The sequence below is a fragment of the Mobula hypostoma genome, chromosome 13 (genome assembly GCF_963921235.1).
Source record: "Mobula hypostoma chromosome 13, sMobHyp1.1, whole genome shotgun sequence".
Taxonomy (NCBI): Eukaryota; Metazoa; Chordata; class Chondrichthyes; order Myliobatiformes; family Myliobatidae; genus Mobula; species Mobula hypostoma.
The window spans coordinates 26,298,351-26,321,798 of NC_086109.1; the positions used below are offsets into that span (position 1 = coordinate 26,298,351).

Consider the following 23,448-nt stretch of genomic DNA (forward strand, 5'->3'; position numbering starts at 1 on the left):
GGGAGGTGAGGTGAACAAATGGGAACAGCAGTGGTTGGACACCCAGTGGGAGGTGTGTGGGTGATGGGCAGATGAAGTAGGTGGGTAGGTGAAAAAACAGGGTGATAGGGATCTGTGGGAAGTGGGGGGAAAGTTTTGGAAATAAGATGTATGTTAAAGAAACTGGGTAGATCAGAAGGAGAGAGGAAAGGATGGGGAGATCAGCTTACCTGAAAACAGAGACTTCAATATTCATGCCGATCCACAGATCATTATGGGAGTGGGAAAGGAAATTGCAATGGCTTGCAACCGGAAGCTCGAAATTCCCATTGTGGTCAAAGCACAGATGCTTGACAAAATAACCACCTAGTCTTCACTTGGTCTCACCGATGTAGAGAAGGCCACATCAAGAACACTGAATGTAGTAGATAAGGTTGGAGGAGATGCGTGTAAATCTCTGCCTCGCCTGGAAGGATGCTTAGGTCCCTGGGTGGTGGTGAGGGAGGAGATGCAGTGAGGTGTTATACCTTGCATGTTGCTAGGAGTGCTGCCTGTGGAGGGGTAGGAATGGGTGAGGAGGGATGAGAGATCCAACAATTATGGAGAGAGAGATCCCTGCAAAAAGCAGAAAGGTTTGGGAGGGATAGATGTGACTGGTGGTGAATTATTCCATCTGACTTATAAAATGAAGCTCCAGTGGTATACTTGGTTTACCATATTGTTTTAACCACACATGGTTTCATGTGTGTTGTCTACTGGATGTTTATTGATGTTTTAATAAAAACTGGGTATGATAGTGCAGTCCCTATGACAACAGATTAGAAATGTACTTACCTTGCATTTGGAATTGAGTTCCCTTAATCTTCTAATTTTTTTCATTCAGAAAAATACAAACAAAAAAGGAATCCCTGGTGTGGACACATGAAATATTTTAATAAGCAGAAAGGCATTGATAAATGTAATTTCTTACTGTTTCTTGTGCAGAGAAAGATATTACCATGTTGTACAGGTTTTGCGTTTGACCTGATATCTTTGTTGTGAGAAAATTAAGTGACAATGACAGAAAATACTCATGAGGCATAAACTCCTCCTCTTTGTTAGATAATTGTCAGATTTCAAATGATGTTTATGGAAGATTTTTTAAAAATCTCAGATGTGATGGTGAGATGTGGCCCTTGCTTGCAGCATCTTTTAAGCATTCTCTGTAGCCATGCAGAACTAAAACACAGATTATTGTTAATCAGAATTTTATTACCAGTGGCTACTTCTGTGCGTTTGGAAAATTGTACTGCCTATTCATAGCCACTTTCTATTCCATCATGGAGGGAACCTATTGGTACCGCACTGTGCATTTTCAGCCTGTGGCAGTTTCCAGCAATCGAATGCCAGTAATTTTGCGCACAGTTCTTTCTGAAGCAATAATGTACTATTCAGAATGACATCAAGTCTTCATTTTCAATTCATGAACTCATGAAGCAATGTAAATTTGAAGTGATAGATGGGAGTTATTTAGCACATACAGCAATAAAGCTGTTCATCCAGAACTTACTGAAATATTCTCTTTCTGCACAGACATTATCTGATTTTAAATGTAGGACATATATAAAGAATAAACAAAAAATTCCTAGGAAGATGAATTCATCTCCTGTTTTTCTAGCATTTCCATCTTTACTAATCTTTAAATGAATTGCTCTTTGCATAGCAATAATAATACAAATATAATTTTGCAGTTATACGTGAAAATTGTTCAGTTATGGTTGTTACCATTCAATATAAGGAGCTACAGTCTCAAAAGCTTTTTGACTGCTTTATTTTCTTGCAGTATCCCTTCCAATTTAACAATATTTTGTCATAATAACTTGAAGGCATTAAGCTGTGTCCTGATTAGAGATGGCCTACTAATTCTGGTCCATCAAACTAGACTGGCATCTTTTCACTGCTAGGCCCCCCTTGTTGCAAATCTCAGTTGCCTCTGAGGCCTGAGACGGTTTGAAAATTGGAGGATTAGGAACTGGGCCTTGAGTGGTAAAGGTCTAATAAGAAGTGGTGGTGGTGGGGAGTGAATAGAAAGGAGAAAGATCAGAGTCAGAATATAGCATTATGATGTGATGACTTTTTTAGTCGCAGGAATAATCAGCAATGATCACTCCCAATACAATTTAGTACTAATTCCTTCACAATGGTCCAAGTAGGACCTAGCATAAAGAATGGAAACATCCTGTGTTCTACTAATGTGGGGAAATCACAACTGCGGCACATGATAGTTTCAATCTCAAAAATGCCTGGTTTAAATCCCAGAGTAATGTTAAGAAGCTGTTGAATGTCTAATCAAATGTATTTTTTCAAAAGCACAATTTGTGGAGATATTTTGTGGTGGGATTCATTTTATCTAACTAGGATGAACACCCAAACTTTCCACAGCAGATTATTCAGAATTAAGTTTAAATTAACTTGGACGTCAGCAATCAGATGACAACAGTCATCACAAGCCCTTGAGCTGTTTTATCATTTGGGTTGCTCGAAGCAAGTAGTATTCTAGAGTCATTTAACATAAAGCTGGTTTAAGCCTTGTCCTTTCGAGGTCATCTGCCCAGCTCTAGAAGATTGTAGAGAAGACATTCAGCCACTTTCCCATTTAAATAACTGTGTTCTTATTGATACAAATTGGTTGTCAATCCTCCTTTTCTTACAAGTGAACAAAAGCCCTTGCAGTAAAGTCCCAGAAGCCAACTGTCAGCCTAGTTCTAGATAACCTTAAGAGTTACTCTTCACCCAAGAGGCAAGTAGAATATGAGGCAGGCAGTTGAATGATGGTGGCATCAGAGCTAAAACTGATCCTGTCCTCAACTTCCCTCGATTGATGTAATCAAACACAAGACACAGGAAGCCTAGATGTCCTCCTAAGACACTGGAGCAAACTGTGGCTGTCCATCATTCATACCTGAGACTGGTCCACAAAGTAGAGACTGAGAATTAAGTCGGAAAATTCCCAACCTTTACAATTTAGTATTTAATGATATGGTACATTTACTAACTTGATTCATATATGGCTTGAGCTTGAGGGAAGGCAGGGAAAGATTTGAAGAGCTACGGGACTAAGACATGGCGGGAGGAGAGCAGCATGGGAACAATCAGGTAGATAAATCAGGAACCTAGCTTAAGCAAGATGGATGCCTCAAAATCATTGACAGTAGTCTGGGGCCTACCACTGGAATTGGCCTTAACCCTTCAATTAGAATCTGCATTTAAGGTTGAGGTTGGTGGGGTGGAGGTTCATCTCTACCAAAGAAGGTGTAAGGCACTCTTTCCCTCCACTAGCCTGCACATCACCCTTGGGCAAGGTGTAGTACCTGCGTAGCCCCACGTAAAGCCATGGGAGCAGGTGCTGGATGGTCGTATGAGCAGCTGGTGCATATTACAAGTCCTAGTTATGCAACCACTTTCACCAGGCAGACAATCTCTGAAGAGTATTAATAATAGCTGGGACAGCCGTCTTGTAAAGACACTGCCCAGAAGAAGGCAATGACAAATCACTTCTGCAGAAAAACTTGCCAGGAGTAATCGTGGTCAAGACCATGATCAGCTATGTCATGTGACATGGTACATAATGATGATGATGATCTTATGGTTGAGGCCCAGACCATCTGCTAACAAGCATCTACAGCAGAATTTTATGCACTGTAATCAATTGATTCTGAAACTATTTGCTGAAGAACTTCTATAGCAATCTACATTGGGTTACCACAAATGTGCACATTACTGCACAAGTAGAAATTAGACATAACAAGAGCTGCAGTGCAGATTGATATCAAACCTATCAACCTGTTAACTAACTTCCTCAGAATTCTCTCTTCCTATTTCCTGTTTTTAGGGGTGGCCTATACATCAGAATGTTTTCCTTGTAAACCTGGTACGTTCAATTCAAACATTGGATCCTCTCGTTGTGACCTATGCCCACGAAATACTTACTCTCCAAGAGGAGCAACGTCATGCCTAAGTTGTTCTTTAGATGAATATTCAGGTAACGTAGCACTCAGCCAATGAAATTTAAGGGTAATGGTAGCCAAACAGTTTTAAATATGGTTATTTCTCTAAACTAGATTAAAAAGACAATTTAGTGAAATCTCAGTTGGTTTGCTGATGCTGTATGGGGAAGAAAACATGTGATGTGGTTTATATTGGACCAGATCTACATCAATGTAATTGTGTCTTTTAAAATGGCATCTTGTTAGTCCTTCATCGGCAATTGGCAGTGGGCCTTGCCAGTAATATCCACACCTTGTGATTGAATATATCGAAAAATACATATTCTTAGCACACTAATTGCATTAATTCACCATGGTAGCTTGCACTTGCACCACTATTAACAGCAGAAAATGATGTCATGACACAGCTGTTTGTCCCATAAATTGGCTAAGGCCATAGCAAAATGGCATATGATTCACTGCAAACAGGAGGAATTCTTTAGATGCTGGAAATTCAAGCACCACACATCAAAGTTGCTGGTGAATGCAGCAGGTCAAGCAGCATCTCTAGGAGGAGGTACAGTCGACGTTTCGGGCCGATACCCTTCGTCAGGATTCACTGGCTCAATTTAATATCGGAGAATGTATACAGAATACAACCTGAAACTCTTACTTTTCACAGACATCCATGAAACAGAAGAAAAACCCCATAGAGTGAATGACAGAAAAACATTACCGCCCCAAAACCCCTCTCCTCCTCCCATGCGCAGGCAGCAGCAAAGCATCTACCCTCCCCTCCGCTTGTTCCAACAGGAAGCATCAGCACCCACCCCACAGCAAGCAAGCAAAAGCAAGGTCCCCAAAAAGAGACCATGTTCTACTGTCCAACAAAAAAAGCGTTGCTCACCCAACAGTTCAACAGACCACAGGCTCTATTTCTCTCTCTCACTAACAAGGGAGAGGAAGGTGTCACCCCTTCCACAGTGAGAGAGGAAACAAACAGATCACTGCTTCGATGTTGCAGTCCAAAGCAGCACTTATTCAAACTCACCGGACTTGAGAACCAGCAGACTTTTCCCCCAACCCCATCAACAGTGGGGGGAGAGCGGGAGAGTTTGGGTGCAGAGGCCTCTGACAACTGCACCTGCTGTCTCATCAGTTGGCAATGCCAGCAAAGCAAATGTATTAAATATAGCATAATCTTTTTTTAAGGGTGTTTCACTTTGGAATTTGAGGTGAAATGAAGGACGTTACTACATAAATATGACAAGATTTATTCCTTCAATATGTAGATGATTGTCATTTTTTGATAGGGAGATGCCTTAAACTTTTCCGACTTTCTCTTTGTAGTTTTGCTTGATCTTATTTGTCAAATTTAGATCCAGTTTAGATTGCCTGTTGTATCTTTTTGAATTAGAGCCTGGGTCAGGAACATGCAAGCAACGTTCTCCGTGCTCCGAGAAGGACTATTTTTTCACACATACGCCGTGCAATGCTGAAGGAAAGGTAATTCCTTTGTTTAGAAATGTACCAGGTCTTATCTTAAATTGTTTCTGCAGATTGTTTACAGAAAAGGCTGTATCAAGCATTCTCGCGCACGTACTTCAGCTTTAAAAGCATTTTTTCAAAATTATTGTTTTGAGAGGTTTTGAGCTGATAAAGTAAGAACATCTTTTTATTGATTTGTATGAGGCACCTGTTCTCTATTTAACAAAGTGTAGCAGCTTGATGTCTAACACGTGCTCATTCCAATCTGCAAACCCAAAATGGACCTATTAATAGTGCATTGGTTAGCCCTGGTGAAGTGTAAATCTGGGTTATCTGATCAATTTCTAGATTTGTCCTTGAACTTGCAAGTTTCTGACTTGGAACTAAGGCTGCTACCATGGAGCTAACACTGGTGAAGTGGCCCTGATGTTTACAGGGAAGGAGCAGTGCTGACTATTGATGGAAATAATGGGAAAAATGGCCTCTGAAATTTAACAACACGTCTCTATTTGAATCTTTTTTGCTCTGTTTCCCATGTGGTATGGAAGGCAGCTGAAAGTTTAGCTGGCTGGTGGGTGAGGAGTGGGTTGACGTGTATTCAGGAACCATGGAGGAGAAAGAGAGAGCACTGCATTGCTGAGAAATGGTGAGAAGACAGGTCACTTGTCCAATGCTGGCATCAGATCATTGGGAGTGGAAAGGGAGGCAAGGTGCCAGCTGATCACAGACTATGGGAGTCACGGGGTGGCTGTCACAAGGAGAGATGCATTTCACGTTGGTTTAGTTTGGAGGTGCACCGGAGGAAGCATGTCTGTCTCTCTTGATTTAAAAGCACTTAATTTTTGGATCCTGCAGTAATCATCTCCCTCTCTACCAGCATTCCCAGACTAATGGAAAAGAATGGCTATACATTCTTTTACATTCCTGGTGTGTAGTTACGTACCACAACTGTGAGTGGGATCCTTGCTGTTTCTGGAGTGTACATAATGGCTGATCTCACCTGGTCCCTCAACACCACCTCTTTGGTCAAGAAAGCACAGCAGCATCTCCAGTTCCTCAGGAGTTTGAAGCAAGCAAGGCTCCCTCACCTCCCCCCACTTTAACCAATTTCTACAGGAGCATCATCAAGAGAGTCCTGACCAGCTGCATCACCATCTGGTATGGGAATTGCAAGGCATATGACTGCAAGAGAGACCCTGAGAAGATTATCAGGGTCTCTCCTCCATCCATCAGAGATACTTGTTCAGAGCACTGTGTACTCATGGCCCTTAAGTATTGTCAATCGTCCTTCCCATCTGTCCAACAATCTTTTTGAACCCCTACCATCAGGCAGGACATACTGTAGCATAAGGACAAGAACGGGTAGGATGGGAAGAAGCTCCCTTCCCCAGGCTGTAAGACTACTGAACTCCCAGCCACCGCCCAGGTCTCATCACATATGAAGCGCCAGTAGCATTATACTGTTTACTCTTAAACCTGTGTTGTAAATGCACTTTATTATTTGTTAACTTATTTGAGGTAATATTACGTTGTGCATTGTATGTGTTCTGTGTTGTGCACCTTGGTCTGGAGGAATGTTGTTTCGTTTGGTTGTATACATGTGCATGGTTGAATGACAATAACCCAGACTTATCTTATCAGATATAATGGTTTGGTAACATTTCCTCCTTTTAATACTCTAACCAACCTGCCTCACCCATGAAGGTCACATATTATTTTACTTTCATCCTCCCGCCACCCCACTAGGAATAGGGTTCCCCTTGTCCTCACCTACCACCCCACCAGCCTCCGGTCCAACATATAATTCTCCGTAGCTTCCGCCACCTCCAACGGGATCCCACCACTAAGCACATCTTTCCCTCCCCCCTCTCTCTGCTTTCCGCAGGGATCACTCCCTACATGACTCCCTTGTCCATTCGTTCCCCCCCCCCCATCCCTCCCCACCGATCTCCCTCCTGGCACTTATCCTTGTAAGCAGAACAAGTGCTACACATACCCTTACACTTCCCCCCTTACCACCATTCAGGGCCCCAGATAGTCCTTCCAGGTGAGGTGACACTTCCCCTGTGAGTCGGCTGGGGTGATATACTGCGTCCGGTGCTCCTGATGTGGCCTTCTATATATTGGCGAGACTCAACGCAGACTGGGAGATCATTTCGCTGAATACCTATGCTCTGTCTGCCAGAGAAAGCAGGATCTTCCAGTGGCCACACATTTTAATTCCACATCCCATTCCCATTCTGATATGTCTATCCACGGCCTCCTCCTCTGTAAAGATGAAGCCACACTCAGGTTGGAGGAACAACACCTTATATTCTGTCTGGGTAGCCTCCAACCTGATGGCATGAACATTGACTTCTCAAACTTCCGCTAATGCCCCACCTCCCCCTCGTACCCCATCTGTTACTTATATACACACATTCATTTTCTCTCTCTCCTTTTTCTCCCTCTGTCCCTCTCACTATACCCCTTGCCCATCCTCTGGGCTTTCCCCCCTCCCCTTTTTTTTCTCCCTGGGCTTCCTGTCCCATGATCCTCTCATATTCCTTTTGCCAATCAACTGTCCAGCTCTCGGCTCCATCCCTCCCCCTCCTGTCTTCTCCTATCATTTTGGATCTCCCCCTCCCCCTCCCACTTTCAAATCTCTTACTAGCTCTTCTTTCAGTTAGTCCTGACGAAGGGTCTTGGCCCGAAACGTCGACTGTACTTCTTCCTAGAGATGCTGCCTGGCCTGCTGTGTTCACCAGCAACTTTTATGTGTGTTGCTTGAAATTCCAGCATCTGCAGATTTCCTCGTGTTTGTGTTATTTTACTTTCATCCGGTTCTTCTTTCTGCTTATTTACTTTCACAGTAGGCGATAAAGTCTTGCTTCTCAGTCCATGAGCATTCCTTCAAGTGGTCATATCCCTGCTGTCTCATGATACCTCCTACAACCTCTCCCATTTGACTAGCTCTCTACACAAGGTGAAAAGTTCAAGTTCAAAGTCAAAATGAATTTTTTATCAAAGTACATACATGTCACCATATACAACCCTGAGATCTTTTTTCTTGCGCGCATACACAGTAAGTCCAAGAAACACAGTCAAATCAATGAAAGACCATCAGGACAGACAAACAATGAATGTGCAAATACAAAAGAAAAACAATAGTCAATAAACATTGAGAACATGAGATGAAAAGTCCTTAAAAGTTCTGCTTGGGGGAGAGTGATGTTATCCCCTCTGGTTCAAGACCCTGATAGTTGAAGGGTAATAACTCTTCCTGAAACTGGTGGTGAGGATCCTGAGGCTCCTGTACCTACTTCCTGATGGCAGGAGTGAGAAGAGAGCATGGCCTGGGTGTTGGGGGTCCTTGATGATGGATGCTGCTTTCCTGTGACATTGTTCTGTGTAGATGTGCTCAAAAGTGCAGTATGAACTGAGTAAGAAATAAAACCAAATTGTACCAGAATTGAGCCAATCTAAAGCTAACATTACCAGATCCAATGCATCCCTCTATTCCTTCAATGTGTGCATGGAAGAGATAAAGATAGAGGGAAATCATGCATGCCTATATACCACTGGATTAAGTGGAACTCCTCTGTTTTGGACACCAATCAAAGTTTATCATTCAAGCTATCCAAAGATGGAGGTTGATATTCACCATGTGACTAGTGCACAGAGTATGCCAATGTTCACCTCTACCTGACATGATGTTGTGGTTCTGAGATCCTAGACTTATTTACATCAGGCTGATGAACTTCAGGGGACCAGATAACAGTGTTCTAAGGTCTCTGGTCATCTTATCCATCAATAGAAGGAACTTAGTCAGTGGGGGAGGAGAGGCCTAGCAGTCATGTAGAAGCAGAAGCCATATTATTTTTGAGATCCCAGAGGAGGCTGGATCTCCATGACCATAACAACTATGGACCTGAAAAGGGCATATATTGACCATTTCAGCTTAAAATACCACAGAGCATTTTTACATCACATTACAGACCATAAAACAGGAGAAAGTTGGACGCTCAGCAATAGGTCTTTCACAATAATGTTGACTGTGTCATGAGACATGATAGAATGTAGTCCAGCTCGAAGGTTCATTCTATTGTGAAAGTATGCAGGTACTATGCAACACTGATATTTATCTTCCCCACATAGCTACGAAATACAGAAAAACCATGTGAGTTGTTGAAATGCCTTCATTCAACCCCCGACATGAAGAAAGAGAAAGAAACTAAACTCACTAACCCCAACCGACCCACCCCTCCCTTGCACAAAAAGACAAAAATAACATCAAATCCCCAGCCTCTCCCTCACAGAAAAAAACAGTGACAATAACGTCAAGTCCTGGCCCCCTTCCTTCACCAAAAAATAAACAATACCATCAAATCCCAGGCTCCTCCCTCAATGAAAAAAGCAGCCACAATAACATCAAATCCCCAGCCCCCTCCCTCAGAAAAGAACAGTGACAGTAACTCAAATCCCCAGCCCCTTCCCTCACAGAAAAAACAGCAACAATAGCATCAAATCCACAGCCCCTCCCTCGCAGTAAAAAACAGTGACAAAATCATCAAATCCTGGCCCCTTCCCTCACAGAAAAAAACAACAATACCATCAGATCCCAGTCTCCTCCCTAAAAGGAAAAAAAAACAATTACATCAAATCCCAGCCCCCTCCCTCACAGAAAAGAAACAGCGATGATAGCATCGAATCCCCAGCCCCCTCCCTCACAGAAAAAACCCGCAACAACAACATCAAATCCCAAACCAGTCTCTCACACACAAAACCTAACAGATTCGTCCACACAGAAAAACACCAACAGACACCAACATCGGACCCCAAATCCCCAACTTTTCTCTTGCATAAGAAGTAACATTATCATCTACTGCCAATCGACACCAGGCAAGAAAACACCAAAAACTGAAGGAGACCAATAGTAAGTACAGTCCAATAATCACATAAATCTCAGAATATTAAAAATATCCTTCCATCCTTTCAAGGAGAGTGGCCACATGAATTCAGTCCTTCCGTGAAGAGCTACCACCAGGCCAGGTCCGTATGCTAAGGCTGCCGACCCCAAAGCCTCCATTTAGATAGACCGCTGACCTCCACGTTCACTTCAGTGCTTTGAAATGGGATTGTTCATGATCCTGTGCCCCGTCTCTATTCTCATGAGTCAGCTCGCGTTCTCGGTTCTCTTTGGGTCCCCGTCTCTGGTCTTCGCCAGGAGGCAGCTCTCCGGACACGGCAGAGTGCTAGATCATTCAATTAAATTCCAACCTGCATGTCACAGACTCCAGCAGCTTCCGTCACACAATCAAGACAAAGAGAACAAGCAGAAGACGTAGAGAAAGTGAAATAATTGAAGAGATTGGCTGTCTGAAGAATGTCCCCCGAGGAATCATCGTTCACTGCTGCCGACTAAAACCTAAAAAACTAAAAAACTAAAAAACTAAAAACCTCATTTTGAGATTGTTATTACCAGGAGAAAATCAGCCTCTGGTCTTTCCAAAGTTAGTTCCACCTTTAGTTTCTCCTTTAAATTTATCTCAATGGCAACCCCATGGACACTGAATAGAAATTCAAATTCGGGGGGGTTGCAAATTGGGATGTAAATTTCTGTATTGTACTTCATTTAAAGATATTGCAAGAATGTAACACTGACATTTCTAGTTCACCTTCCAAAGGCTTGGGGAACCGTAGCACAAAAGTACCAAGAAATTAACAGTAATGCAAGAGATTCTGCAGATGCTAGAATTTCGAACAACACACACAAAACGCTTGAGGAACTCAGCAGGTCAGGCAGCATCTATGGATATGAATAAATAGTCAACATTTTGGGCCGAGGCAATTCTTCAGGAAATAACTTCCTTGTCACGAGTGTTTGATGGACAGCTCAGTGTGATAATGGTGATTGAATTACCATACTCTGACAGGATACAGAGACCTTTGCTCTGCATCTGGAAAGTTTGTACTGTTTCACTGTTAAAAGATGCCCTGTTTACATCAACAAGGCATTCTCAGGTGCCTCCACTAAACAATAAGGTAAAATGCAAAGTTACTGAAATTTTACAACTTGATTAACAGATATCTGGGCTGGGGGTGGTGGAGGGAAGAGAAAGGTTGCGAATGTTGATGTTGTATATTTTATTGCCTGAGATATCTGAAGGCATGTTCAGTAATCTTCATTTTGTTACTTGATCTTCTAGACTCAGATGATGTACAAATGGATTGAGCCCAAACTGTGCAGTGAACGTATGAAGGGAGCAGTGACGCTTCCTGCTTCGGGAGCCGAGATGTCCTGCAAGCCTTGTAACCCAGGTTTTGTCCAAGTCAACCTTACTGGCTGTCAGCCGTGTCCACTTGGCTCTTACTCAGATGGATATGATGGTAAAATTATTGCAATGCACTATTTTCAAAGATTCCTTTATTAACCTGTATGAAAAAAAGTAGACAGAATGCTGGAAGTGCTTGGCAGGGCAAGTGGCATCAGTGGTAACAGAAACAGAGTTGATGTTTCAGGTCATTGGTTTTTAAAATGGCGGGGGGTGTGAAAAGAGAAAAGTGAATTTTAACACAGAGGAGGAGGGATGAAGAGAACATGAAGAATGTGATAAGGTGCAGGTCATAGTTGTCAAGGTAACAGTCAAAAAAACAGGTAAAGATATTTTATTAGAGATAGTTTTACTAGTAGGGAAAAGAAAGGAACAAATCGAAATTCAAATGGACAGCCACAACTATAGAGAGATAAAAATGATGGTTACCTGAAATCATCATTTTCAGTATTAAAGCTTTAGGGCTCCAGACTGAAGATGGGGTGCTGTTCCTTAAGTTGGACATTATGGACACCATGAAGCCAAGACAGAGAAGTCAGTGTGGGAGTCGTCTGGAGAGTTAAATTGATAGGCATTTGGAAGGTCTTGGACTGGACAGAATTGTGCTGCAAGCAACCACCCGATCACTGCTTTGGGTTTCTTCAGCAGAGAGAGACCACATTGTGAGCACCAACTTCACTAAACTGGAAGAACTGTAAGTGAATTGCTGTTTTGTTCTTTGTGTCCTAAGATGGTAGGTAAAAGGATAGGTGTTATATCTTCAATGATAACATGGGAAAATGACATGCTTGGTTGTGTTGGGTTGAGATGGAAGAGTCAACCAAGGTCTTATGGAGTTAATGGTTGCTTGAAGATGCTGGAAAGAAAGGGGAGGGATGAATTCTGGTGAATATGGCAGAAACTATAGAAGATGTGTTGAATATAGAGGCTGGTGAAGAGCAAGATTGTACCAAATAGAGGAGACAGAGAGTTGAGGTCTATGCCTACTATGGAAATATAGTGTTTTTATGCCTTCTTCACCAATAGTCTGATTGCTTATCCTGTTGGGAACACATCTATAAACAGAAGCCATTTCCATAGAAAGCAAGCATATAAATAACCAATAGAAGAGCCTTGTGTAGGTTAAAGGGAATGGTCGCCGTAATTGTTTGGAATATGTCCTTCCATTATAAAAAGGTCTGATGTAGTAGTATGTCTCCTCTCTTTCCCAAAAGTAATGGCAATTTGGTGACAAAAGTTATAAGCTTTCCTATTTTAAATAAGGAACAAATAAATAAATACAGTCCTTGAGCAAGTGGATGGTTTTATTAGCATTACAATTTGGCTGTTTTCCTTAAGACACAAATATCACTGCTGGTATCATTAAGGAAATCGCATTTGAGACAAGTTTTGTTTTTAGTCAATGCTCCAAAACTTCAACTGAGGCAAAATTGTCAAAATTGTGTGGGGATTTTCCAATGGTATTTGTGAAGTTTTTTTGAGACTGGGAAGGCATTCTGAAATGAAAGAATGGATAGAACTTTCCCCATTTATTCACCCGGCAAGAAGTTATACAACAGTACTAATACATCCCTGTATTCAATTCTCTATTTATGGTTGTACCCACATTAAGCTCAGTGCACCTCATCTGGGACCATGAATAAGGGTTCCTCCTTAAGGCAGCTCATTTCTAATGAAAGAATAACGGGAAGCAGCAATTCTATTGCAAATTAAAAGTGAGTCACAAATTGTAGTTGAGTTTATTATCATGTGCAAAGTATGTATATGCAAAGGTACAATGAAAAACTTAACTGCAACAGCTTCATGGACACATGGTATCATTTACACCCAGTGTCAACTTTATTAGGTATACGAGTGGAACCCAGTGTAGCCCATTCACTTCAAGATTCAGTGTGTTGTGCATCCAGAGATGCACTTCTGCACACCACTGTTGTCATGCATGGTTATTTGAGTTACTGTCGCCTTCTTGTCAGTATGAACCAATTCGGCCATTTTCTTCTGACCACTCTCATTAGTAAAGCATATTCACTCACAGAACGGATCGTTTTCTCACATTTTCTATAAACTAGAGACTGTTGTGCTTGAAAATCCCAGGAAATCAGCAATTTCTGAGATACTTAAACCACCTCTTCTGACACCAACCATCATTCCCCAGTCAAAATCATTTAGATCACATTTCTTCCCCATTCTGATATTTGGTCTGAACAACAGCTGAACCTCTTGACCATGTCTGCATGCTTTTATGCATTGAGTTACTGCCACATGATTGGCTGATTAGAACAAGTGTACATGTGTACTTAATAAGACGGCTACTGAGTGCAGGTAGCATTCTCAAGAAAAACATAAACAATGTCCATTTTAGTGTAAGTGGTCGTAGTGTTGTTAAGCTGCAGTAATTAGGATTGTTCCAGTTGTTTCACGGTTAAAGGGAAATAACTTTTCTTGAACTTTGCAGTGTGAGATTTGGGGCTTCTATATTTTATGCCCATTGGTAGCTGTGAGAAGATGGAATATTAGCTGATCTTGAACCTTGCAGTTTATGACTTGCGCTTTCTATTTTTTTTTCTACCCGATTGTAACCGTGAGAAGATGGCATGGCCAAATGGTGGAGGTCTTTGATAGTACATGTTGCCGCCTTTTGGCAGTAACTCCTGAGAATACCTTTATTGGTGGGAAGGGATGTGTCTATGATGTATTGGATTGAGTCTATTACTCACAAAAGTCAATTTAAGGAGTTTTCACAAGTTCAATGGATCACCTAGGCACTGTGAGTCATTGACGCTGTGCTTATTAGAATCTTTTTGATGAGTAAATACATCAAGGGATACAAGAGAAGAAAACTGAGTCATATTGTTCATCACATCAGGGCCTTTCTAAGTGCTTTACTTTGGAAGTGAAGTGCTGTAGAAGTGAAACCATTGTGATAATGTGAAAACTGTTTTGGACAGTTTCTGTATTGAGAACTCTCTCACTTCCACCCTCCTCCCCCCTACCTCTCCTCCCCCTACCCCTCCTGCTCCTCCTCCTCCTCCCCCTCCCCCCCCCAATCTTCATCCACCTCATCATCATTCTCCTTAAAGACTTGGTTTTATTTCTGATTCTGTGGGTTCTGAGCTAGCTTATCAGGCCAATGAGGCAAACTACAGACTCTCACAGATGAGGCTGGAGGTATCAATGCGAGGATGAATAGGTGAGTGGTTTATGAGATGGTGCATTTCTTTCACTGCTTACTCTAGATCCCAGAGCTCTGATGCATGGACAAGGTTCTCATTACCCTCCAAAAGTTCCCCTAATTTGAGATTCCCAGCAGTCAGGGGAGTGGGGATGTTGGATTTATTCAAGGAGGCTTTGGGTGGTCTCTTCCTCTTAGACATCAGAACATAAGACATTGGAGCAGAATTGTGCCATTTGGCCCATCAAGTCTGCTCTACCATTCAATCAGGGCTGATTTATTTCTCCTCTCAACCCATTCTCCTGCTTTTTCTCTATAACCTTAGTCATCCTTACTAATCAAGAACCTATCAACGTCCACTTTAAATATACCCAATGACCTAGCACTCACAGCCATCTGTGGTAATGAATTCCACCAATTCACTACCTTCTGGCTAAAGAAGTTCCTCCACATCTTTGTTCTAAAAGTAATATATATTTTCCAGGATCTCAGAGTGAGCCTCTTATTATCAGAAGTACTGGGCCACAGCACAGACAGGTTGGTCGAGGGTTTTCATCTTGTGATTTTTGAGTGGAAGGTCCTCTTCTATGCTTCACTGAAAGTGTGTCTTGGAGCTCACTCTCTGGAATGCACAAATGCAAAAGTTGTCTCCATAATACAGCTGAACTTCTGAGGCTAACCTTGATTCTGGAACTAATCTTCAACATATGTTGCGTTGATGGAGCTTCCAATGAGTTCTAAAGCTAAGCGCCAGTGTTTGGGCTCAAGGAAGATAAAAGAAAAGTTGGGTAGTGACACAGATTTCTTTGATGCCACTAATGAATCTTTCTGCTGTAGGTCATTGGTTAATGTCATGGCTTCCATGCTATCATGGAGCAAACAAACCGTTAACAAGACACACTTCTGGGCAGTCATTTATTATACTTTGATGCCAAAATCCCCAGTAAAAATTTGACAATTTTTGCATTACACCAATACTAAAACTGTGTATGCAATCCTGATTGATTAGGAAGTCTATTTGCGTATCCTGCATATACGTGAGGCTACATTTTCGAAGTTCAAAGTGAATTTATTATCAAAGCACATAGACGTCACCATCTACAATCAGATGGTGAGTGAAGCTGAGTGAAGTTCTGGTTCAAGAACCTGATGGTTGAGGGGTAATAACTGATCCAGAACCCAGCCATATAGGTTTTGGGGCTCCTACACCTTCTTCCTGATGGTAGCAAGGAGAAGAGAGCATGGCCTGGATGGTGGAGGTGCTTGATGATAGATGCTGCTTTCCTGGAACAGCACTCCGCGTAGGTGTGCTCAGTGGTGGGGAGGGTTCTACTTGTGATGGACAGGACCACATCCACTACTTTTTGAGGGCTTTTCCATTCAGTGGCATTGGTGTTTCCATAGCAGTCTGTGACACAAGTCAATATACTCTCCATCACACATCCACGGAAGTTTGTCAAACTTCCAAGTGATATGCCGAATCTTCGCAAACTTCTAAGAAAGTAGAGGAGCTTGCCATGCTTTCTTCATAATAGCACTTGTGTGCTGGACCCAGAACGGATCCTCTGAAACGATGACACCAGGGAATTTAAAGTTGCAGACGCTCTCTACCCTTGATCACCTGATGAAGTCTGGCACATGGACTTCCGGTTTCCTCCTTGTGCTTGCTGGCATCGAGTGCGAGATTGTTGTTGTGGCACCACTCAGGCAGGTTTCAATCTCCTTCCTATGTGCTGATTCGTCACCACCTTTGATCCACCTTTTCTTTCTTATCATTGCAACAGCTTAATGGAGGTCACTACACACAGCAAGCTGTTTTGATATGCCAATCTAGAACATAGAACAATACAGCACAGGAACAGGCCGTTCGGCCCACAGAGTTGTGCTGGACTAGCTAGAAAGCAAATAAAAAAAGCAAACACTAATCCCTCCTACCTACATCATGTCCATATCCTTCCATCCGTGTGCCTATCCAAATGTTTCTTAAAAGCCTCTAATGCATTTCCCTGTGCCACCATAGCGGGCAGCACATTCTAGGCATCCACGACTCGGAGTGGAAATTGTACCCATCACTTCTCTCTTGAACCTACTCAATGCTGCCCGATTTTCACCTTTTCTGACAATTTTACTTGCCCTTCAAGTCCTGTACTTTCCCATTTCATTGTTTAAATGCTGATGAGTTGTGGTGATGAGTGGCCTGAAAATATTTTCCTTACATCTATTGCAGCATTTTACCAATCACCTTGGTGTTATTAAGTATTAGATCTAGATAAATAATGAGAAACATATTTTACTTTACTTTTGTTTTTCTGCATGACCAATGACAGCAGAAAAATATAAGCTGTTTTGTCATTACTTGGGGATGGAGTTAGATGGAGTATTTTGATTGTCAGTGATCCATTAAAATAAAAGAGAACAGTTCTTGTTCAAGTATATCATTGTGAACAACACTTTAAGATGCACATTCATCAGCAGATCTATGTGTGGAACAAGCTTTAATAACCATAAAAACTGCAGTGGTTCGATACAGTGGCTCATCGCAACCATCTCAAAGGAAATTAAATCTGGGCATTAAATGCTGACCTTGCTAGCAACATCTACATCCTAAATAATGAATAAAACTAAAATCCTGAAAAAAAGGAATGATTTGCATTTGTTTAATGCATTATATTTCCTCAGGGTTAGAAGACACTGTAAGGCATGAGATATGGCAGTGATCTTCCACAGAGTCATCGTGGCCCAGATAATCCGCATAAACTGATGGTTGATGTATAAATAGCCAGATAACAGCTTTACCCTTCCTTTAAACTGTTCTTGCAGTTCTTTTCCATTCACCTGAGAGACCGGGCAGATTGCACCCTGACATCTCCTTCAAATCTGCCCGTTCTGACAACGTAGCGTGGCTTAGAGACCACCTGTCTTAGTTTCTGAGCCAAATCTTGAACGTGATGTGAACCTATGTGTTCTGACATAAGCAGCAAAATTGGTTTTAACTGATGCCAAGGGAGCACAGTGTCGTGGCAAGTGATCGGCCACCTTGGGTGAAGTTGGGACAAATAGTTTCACTCATTAAGATGTGATTCTTTGGGAGTCCCTAACCAATGGGACAGTGGAAGTTCAATAGGTAGGTTTTATTTGTGGAACTAAGGAGTTAGAATAGAATAATGATGTTAAGTCTTGGATCAGGCTGAAATGCTTGGCCGGGTACTCCAATTTACTTTTTAAATGACGATCTGAGCACTTGCTGAATTTTCATTCATTTCTGAATAAATGTTATCAAAATATATTAAGGATGAAGGCTCAAGAAAGATGTAACTTATCTATATAGTTTTCAAATAAACAAAGATATTAATACAAGCCAAATTTTTGTGTTTCCTGGAGGCAATTCCAAGTAGCAACATCTTCTGATGGATTTGAAAGATTCCTCCTAACACCATATAGTCAGATGTTGAGGCCAGTGATATTAATAGTCAAAGATTTGAGTTAGTATTTACCCTCAGGCCCTTAGGCTTCTGAACTCCCTGCCACATCACATCAAAGTGTCGCTGCTTAATCTGTTCCTTACAATATTTAACTTATGCACTTTGATTTGTTTGTTGTTGTCGAGTGCCGTCAAGTCATCATTATCTCATGGCAACCCTAGGGACAATGTAGTTGTCCACAGGGTTTTCATGGCGTTATGGAAGTAGGTTGCAGGCCTTTCTTCCACACTGCTGCCCGGCCAGATTTGAACTCGGGACCATCCGCCTCGAAGTCCAGTGCTGATGCCACTACACCACCAGTTTACTTATGCCTAATACATCCAGAGATTTTATCCTTACTTTCATAAGTTATTGTTTGTTATATGGGTGTTATGTGTACTACTGTGCTTTACATCCTGGTTCAGAGAAACATTGTCTCGTTTGACGATATATGTGCATATAGTTAAATAACAGCTTACTTGACTTGACCTTGCATTGCTGATGAATTGGGGTGTGCACAAAGTTCGAAGTAAATTTATTACCAAAGTATGTACAGTATATGTCACCACACACTACTTGGAGATTAATTTTTTCAAGGTGAGGTAGCAAGAAGAGAAACGCCCAACCCTTAGAATAATTGGATGAGTTATTGAGATGTTTATGCATTTTCATGCAATGACAGTCATGATTCATGCTTGTGCCCATCGGCGCCTATAACATATAGAGATCTGTGCACGCGCATGGGTAAGACACCTTTAGTGCAGCCTGTAAATGCCGATGGTACGTTCATGGACACTCCATTCAATTTCAGGGTATGGATGTCAGAACACTTCCCTCACAATGCTTTTAACTTTTCCATCATTGCTGATATCAAGTCTTAGAAACCACACAAGTCAATTGTTCTTCAGAAGTGGAAGGTAAACAGATGATTAGAGGTCATTGTATGGTGGATAACTCTTGGCAGGGTACAGCACTGAAATAAAGTCTAACAGATATTAGATAATGCACTTGCATTTGGTTTTTTTCAGTGTGTACAAAGTGTGCTGTTGGAACTGAACCAATGCTGGGCTTTGAATACAAGTGGTGGAATTCTTTGCCAAAAAATATGAACAGCTCCTGTTTCGGTGGGATTACTGAAGACTGTGGAGTAGTGAGTGGTAAGCGTAATTAATATGGTATCTGAAATAATAAACTAGCATTTTCAGTCATTCAACAAATGGATGAAGGAATATAGCCAAAACCTAGTAGTACTTAATGGGGCTGATCCTACGCTGTGTGTTCAGAGTAAGAATCAGATTTATTATTACTACTGTATGATGTGAAGTTAGTTGTTTTGGGGCAGCAATACTATACTGTCTTGCATGTGATGCACTAATTCATTGTTTTGATTGGACTTGCATATGTAGGTGTCAAAAGGTATGCAAAGCACATTTTCTGCAAATCTGACTGTGACAGTTCAGACCAATGTCTCTGCAGTTTAACAGGGAACAGCCTTATTGTCTGATACATTGATCCTCCTATACATCGCTGTCCTTTAAAGTTTCTTCCTAACCCTGGCTCCCACCATCAGCACACGGTCCCACTACCAGACTTGGTGCATGACGCCTTATTGTGTTCATTATACGTGTTTCTGTCACCCTGCATTCCAGCTGTCTCTGGATGTAGACTTTTATTTATTTTATTGAGATACAGCACGGAATAGGCCCTTTCAACCCTCTAACCTGTGGTGCCCAACAATCCTCCAATTTCATCTTAGACTAATCACAGGACAATTTGCAATGACCTATTGTGGTATGTCTTTGGACTGTGAGAGGAAACCAGAGCACCCTGAGAAAACCCGTGCAGTCACAGGGAGAACACATGAACTCCTTACAGGCGGCAGTGAGAATTGAACCTAAGCCCCTGGTACTGTGAAGTATTGTGCTAACCACTACACGACCATGCCATCGTTGATGTAGACTTCTTTGATTGCAAAGATAGGTGCAATGCGTACATATTACTTCCATGATGGATGTAACATGTACAACAGAGTATGTATTTATCCTCCAAAATACCTGAGCAGGACTTAAATTCAAACAAGTGAAAGGTACTTGGCTCCATCCTTCTAATCCAGGGGCATCGTCTTGCATACTGACTGCATCTATTATTTTTCCATTCCCTCTCCCTCACACTGCACCGTCTCTCTGCGGCAGAGAAGTGTCGAAGGACCGGGTCTCGACGTAATAGAGCCTAGAACAGAGAACAATGCGACGCAGGAACAGGGCCTTCAGCCAGTGACCTCTGCAGTGAACATTATGCCGAATTAAACTAAATCTCCTCTGCCTGTGCAAGATCAATATCCCTCCAGCCCTGCATATTTATGTGTCTATCAAACAGCTTGTAAAACACCACTATCTTATCTACTTCCATCACTTACCCTTTTCAGCCCGTACTGGGCACCTGCTACTCTCCGAGGAAAACAAAAGAATGATGGAAGTTAATGAGTTATTGCTCTGCTCCACATGTTGAAATTAAAGAGATGTCAGTGATACTGTAATGATTATACGATTTGGGGGATTTAACTCAATTTATGATGGAGGAGGGCACTGGTATGAAAGAAAATGTAGAAACTAGTATGTCAATTGTTCAAGCAACACACACACACACACACACACACACTATGCTGGATTAACTCAGCAGGCCAGGCAGCATCTCTGGAAAAGAGTAAACATCCGCCGTTTCGAGCTGAGACCCTTCATCAGTCTTGATGAAGGGTCTCGGCCTGAAACGTCAGCTAAGCCCTTTTCCGTAGATGCTGCCTGGCCTGCTGAGTTTCTCTGGCGTTTTGTGTGTGTTGCTTGGATTTCCAGCATCTGCAAATTTTTTTCTTGTTTGTGGTGTCGATTGTTTGCTCTGAGAATTCACTGCAGTTTCGTTCTTTTAAAAAATTACCCTTTGTTTCAGGGTGGGAGGTCGCTGGCGACCATGTACGTAGTACAATTGAAGGAGCTGACAATAATTATCTGATACTGACAATGACAGTTCTTGGATTTAGGTAAGATAGATCTTTATATTAAATATATGGCATATGGACTTCATGAAGCAGCAGCTCCAGTGTCCTATTTTTTGTTCCTAAAATCTGGTACTGTCTTTGTGGTGTTTGTACATTTTCTCTGTGATGCATGGTTTCCCAGAGTGCTCTGTGTGTTCCTTCTACATCCCAGAGACCTGCCAGTTAGTAGGCTAATATGTTACTGTAATTCACATCTAGTAAGAGAATCAACAGGTAAATGATGGACAGGTTATACCAGGTAATGAATGTGATTCCAGCCACCATGGTCTTGATGGACCAGTTAGCTTCCTTTTATGTCATGAAACAATGAGGAATATTCCTTTAATATGAGCTAGTAACTAATATTATAAAGATGTGTCCAATTTAATTGTGCCCCCTTCTGATTTCTTCACCAAGATATGTGCATTCCTAATTAAATGCCATTTTCTAAATACATTACTGATGTTTCCAGCAGACACTAAGCCATGCTGCTTGGTTTATGTACCTGGTGTGTTTGACTTGTCCCAAAAATCCTCCCTTGGTGTCCATTCCATACTAGATTTCTTGTTTAGGTCTAATAAAAGAGCATTAGTGGCAAGTATAAAAGGTCAAGGATTCTTAGCCAAAGAACTAAGAAAATGAAAAGATTAATTTATACTGTATACGGTTGCCAGAGAAATTGGATCAATAGACTTAAAAGCAATTTTCTCCATGTTTGCTGGTGTTGGTAATCATTTCCTGGTGAAATTGTATCTATTGAGAAATTGGACCACGAGTGTGCATTACTCAATATGGTGCATTTAGCTTTCACCTGGTGTCAGACACATGCTAGATTAAATCACTAAGGTTGTGATTCAAGTTTTCTCCCTTGTTGGCAGAAACTGGAGTTTTTAGGTGCAACCTACAGCCTTTGTTAGACTATAAGGAGTACATCACTGTGTTATGTTGCATTTGTACCTTGGGGAAAATTAAGAGGGTTGCTTCAGAGCTCATAGCAGGCTGTTCAAGTTCATTCCACTGTTAACTTCAACTAATAGAATGGGGGTAGGGAGAGATGCCTTTTACAGCATTTAGCTACTGAAGTACTTAGTGGGTGGCTGAGTGGTAACATTACTGGCAAAATTACTGGCCCGGGTCCTAATGCAAGGTACAATACGCTGTTTGGACAATCTAAACGCCAGCCCAGATTGACTGGAAATGCAGGGTGTCGAGAGTCAGGTGAGGCTGGATCACTCTTAGCGCCGAGCCGATTTGGAGAGGTCAAGAATGGCTTCTCTGTCAGTGAAATCTACGTCCGAAGTGAATCACTGGGTTGTGCATTCTAGGCCCGGAGTGATTCGCTGCAGCGAGTCCTAGTGCGAGGTTTAAGACAATTTAAAGCCAGCCCAGGTAGTCTGGGTACTCCTCTCTACATGACACTTAAGTCTGTGAGACTGCCCCCAGGTGGTGTGCTTTGTGTCTGCAAACTTTGTGGCCACTTGACCCACTAATATACTGAGGCTTTGGGCCTACTCTGAGCTGTTCCAGGGATTTGGATCTAAGGGCTCAGTTTGGTTCTGAATGCTGTTGTTGTTGCTTGCTTCTACTGTTTGCATGATTTGCTTTGATTGTTTTTTCCTCTCTTTCTCTGTGGGCGCAGGGGGAGTTGGTCTTATTTTTTCTAATTGGGTTCTTTTGGGTTCCTTGCTTTGCAACTGCCTGCAAGCAAACAAATCTCAAGGCTGTGTAACTTATATATTCTTTGATAATAAATGCACTTTGAATCTTGAATCTTTGAAAAGGCTACTGTTGGGGCAATGACTGGCCAAATAGGGAAGAGGCATTTACCACTGAGGTTTCAGAGACACCACATCCCACTTGAATCTCTTTGATTAATAATGTATTTACAGGCTTTGGTTTCCAAGGCAATTATCACTGTGAACAGAGGAAAATACTCTAGGATGCTCTCATGTCCCTGATGACCCTCAACAATTTTCACAGATGCACCACAGAAAGCATCCTATGTGGATGCAACACAGTTTGTTGTGGTAACTGCTTT

At 41.9% G+C, this 23,448-nt stretch overlaps 1 protein-coding gene across 4 annotated transcripts in view; it reads left to right on the forward strand.

The window, feature by feature from the left end:
* The window catches only part of elapor1 (endosome-lysosome associated apoptosis and autophagy regulator 1), a 141,477-nt gene that overhangs the window by 86,468 nt on the left and 31,561 nt on the right, over nucleotides 1-23,448 (forward strand). For all 4 annotated transcript variants that reach the window (XM_063065485.1, XM_063065483.1, XM_063065484.1 and 1 more), the window contains 5 exons: nucleotides 3,851-4,000; nucleotides 5,362-5,450; nucleotides 11,621-11,801; nucleotides 19,408-19,536; nucleotides 21,323-21,413. In XM_063065485.1, coding sequence (XP_062921555.1) covers nucleotides 3,851-4,000; nucleotides 5,362-5,450; nucleotides 11,621-11,801; nucleotides 19,408-19,536; nucleotides 21,323-21,413 — 640 coding nt within the window. The remainder of the gene's footprint in view (nucleotides 1-3,850; nucleotides 4,001-5,361; nucleotides 5,451-11,620; nucleotides 11,802-19,407; nucleotides 19,537-21,322; nucleotides 21,414-23,448) is intronic.